This window comes from Cryptomeria japonica, chromosome 9 (genome assembly GCF_030272615.1).
Source record: "Cryptomeria japonica chromosome 9, Sugi_1.0, whole genome shotgun sequence".
Lineage (NCBI taxonomy): Eukaryota > Viridiplantae > Streptophyta > Pinopsida > Cupressales > Cupressaceae > Cryptomeria > Cryptomeria japonica.
Window position 1 is genome coordinate 55,914,440 of NC_081413.1, and position 2,755 is coordinate 55,917,194.

At 46.4% G+C, this 2,755-nt stretch overlaps 1 protein-coding gene across 1 annotated transcript; it reads right to left on the reverse strand.

The window, feature by feature from the left end:
- Positions 1-340: 340 nt before the first annotated feature.
- On the reverse strand, positions 341-2,480 carry LOC131040493 (dof zinc finger protein DOF2.4). The gene is made up of 2 exons (XM_057973431.2): positions 951-2,480; positions 341-645 (listed from the first exon to the last, which is right to left on the reverse strand). The coding sequence occupies exon 1, from the start codon at positions 2,018-2,020 to the stop codon at positions 983-985; it is 1,038 nt and encodes a 345-aa protein (XP_057829414.1). The 5' UTR covers positions 2,021-2,480; the 3' UTR covers positions 341-645; positions 951-982.
- Positions 2,481-2,755: the final 275 nt, after the last annotated feature.

Below are 2,755 nucleotides of genomic sequence, written 5' to 3' on the forward strand. Positions count from 1 at the left end.
CACACCAACCTCGCAATATCCAACGTTTAACTAACGCGTTAAGGGCTCTGTAATGTGACAGACAGTACAAGCATGAATTGTAATGGTAATAGATTCCTTCCTGCGAGGCAGAAGAAGAGAGGCATATGATATAATGATGGCTAGCCTACCACCACCCATGCCCACATCACCTCACCTACAAGCAGGGAAGGACCACAAATCCCTGCCCTCTTTCAACGCTGCGGGCCTACAAATGAATCCCCATTCTCAGGGTCGTAAATTGCACGGATCGAGAGATACATTGAACTAATCAAAACAGAAAACAGCAGCAGATGAATCAAACAAACACGGAACAAAATCAGATAGTAAATAGTGCTCAAATTTTAAAATTAAACCCAATTCTCTTCAACTTCACAGAGTAAGGATTGAAGGAGTTGTTTTGCTTCCAGATGATTACATATAAGAACAAGAAGAAGAAGAAGAAGAAGAAGAGGAAGAAAACCCTTTTTTTGTTTTTTCAGTTTCTAAATCTTATTTCTCCACAGGCCACACATGGGTACTGTGCCTCTAAAATGGGCACGATGAATTCATACAAGTAAACTGTACAGCAGCAACAGCTGAACATCATCAGTCAGGCCTCACTTTCTCTTTCTCTCTTTCTCAACACTGAAATTTACCAAAACGGCAGCAACAAGACAGACAAAAATTATCTCTGTTTACATACAAGGCCTGTTTCTGTTTTCGCATACACATGGAAGTTAACAAAAGAATGGAGCGGATAAGTGGGATCTTACATACATCATCATCTATAACACTAGCACACAAACTATTATGTAGTAAGTTTCATTCATTCATTCATTCATACACTCTGTAATTGTTGGTGACCGGAAAGAATAATAGCACAGAAAAAAACTAGCTAAACCTTTTTCACTCAAACCAAGTCTATAGTATATGATGGGCAATGGCAAAACCTGAGAAAAATTTCTGCATCATCAAACTGTCATCACGGCAAGCTTGAGCCGGGGCCATAGTTGCTAAGATCCGGCCAGTTTCCCCCGCTCCAAGGCCCCAGATCGCTCAGAAAAGAAGCTTCACTGTTATTACTAATATTAATACCACTCCCATTTGTCTGCCATTCAAAAGCATGCCCTTGGTTATTATTATTATTATTATTGCTGCTGCTATTTTGCTGGTCCTGTAATAAGCTTGGCCATGAAGCCGGGGTTGCCTTGAGGAATCTCGATATGGCGGCTTCCCCTATGCTAGTTATGTCTTCTAACAGAGGCGGCGGCTCAGCAATGGCAGATCCGTCAAATGACGCTCTCCCGTCCGTCAACAAAGACGTCAATGACTGCTGCTGCTTCCATTGGATGTCAAGCGGGCTAATTCTGCTCCAATTCCCGCTAAATAAACCGGGGCTTACGCTAAACTGGGGGTTTTCATAAGAGATTGACCCGCTTATGCTGTTACCACCGGAATTCAGCAGTTGTGTTTGATGAAGATCCGTATGAAAAACGGCACCACTCACTGCACTGCTGCTATTATTGTTGTTGTTATTGGAATTGGTATTACATTCACTTCTATCAGAGCCTTCCTGAATGTTGTTATTGTTAACAAGAGAAGAACTGGAAGAACTCCCCCCACCGCCTCCTCCAACTTTATCAGAGCTGCTAACCGCCTTAGAAACCGCTGCTTTCTCCGCCAAATTGTTATGATTCCGCTGATCGCCGCCGCTTTTGTGCTTGGAGGATCGCTTGTTCTTCCGGCAGCCGCCGCCGACGGGAACATTTCTCAGAGATCCGCCCTTTGTCCAGTAGCGCCGACAGTTCTTGCAAAAATGCCGCGGCTGTGAAAGATTGTAGTTGTTGTAGTAACAAAACTTTGTGTTCATCGACTCACACCGTGGGCATTTCAGCGCCTGCGCTGGTGGCTGCAACTTCCCTCGCCTTTCTGTCAACAGACGAGAAGATGACTCCACCACTGCCGCTGCCGCCGCCGCCGCCGTCATTTCATCGCTCTGCGAACCACTCGTATCCTGCATATTGCTACCCAAAAAACCAAATCCAAACCCAAACCCAAAAGACTCCGCCGCCACCAAGGAAAAGAAAGAATGCTAGCTCATGGGCAAACCGAATTGAGAGACCGAGAATTGCAGGGTGGTGATGAGCACGCACATTGCAGTCGAGAAATGCAAATGAAAATGAAAATGCAAGGCTTCTTGTTCTTTTTTCTACATATTCCCCGTCGTCCAGAGCGCGTGGAATCCAAGCATGTAGAACAGCGGTTAGCACGTGACAGGAGATGATGATGGCTCTGCTGTGGATTCGATGCCAAGGCGAACCAACGCGATGCCCGTTAGTTGCCGCCAAACTACGCCCACGCCATGCCCTCCTTCTGTCAAATGTCACGAAATCTGCGCCTCTGCTCTTACAAAACCTTATCTCACTGTCTCTCTCTCTCTCTCTCAATGCACCTTCAATTCAACCCCCAACCCCGCACGCGATACGAGATTACATTTACAAATCTAAAAAAAAAAATCCGTAGCCGTGGACCGTCCGATGCCCCGCCACTCGTCTGGCGGAGGCGAGTTGACGTGCGCACCATGTCGGATGCCGAGTCCGCCGGACGTTGTTGGCCACTTGTGAGTGGGCCACGTGTACTACATTTCGTACGTGGTGCGGATTTCCCGTTCCCGTTGCCGACTTTTTCCCAGATATTTGTGGGCGGTGGTGCTGCTGCTGGTTACACATAAAACCACTAGGTACCCATTTCACAC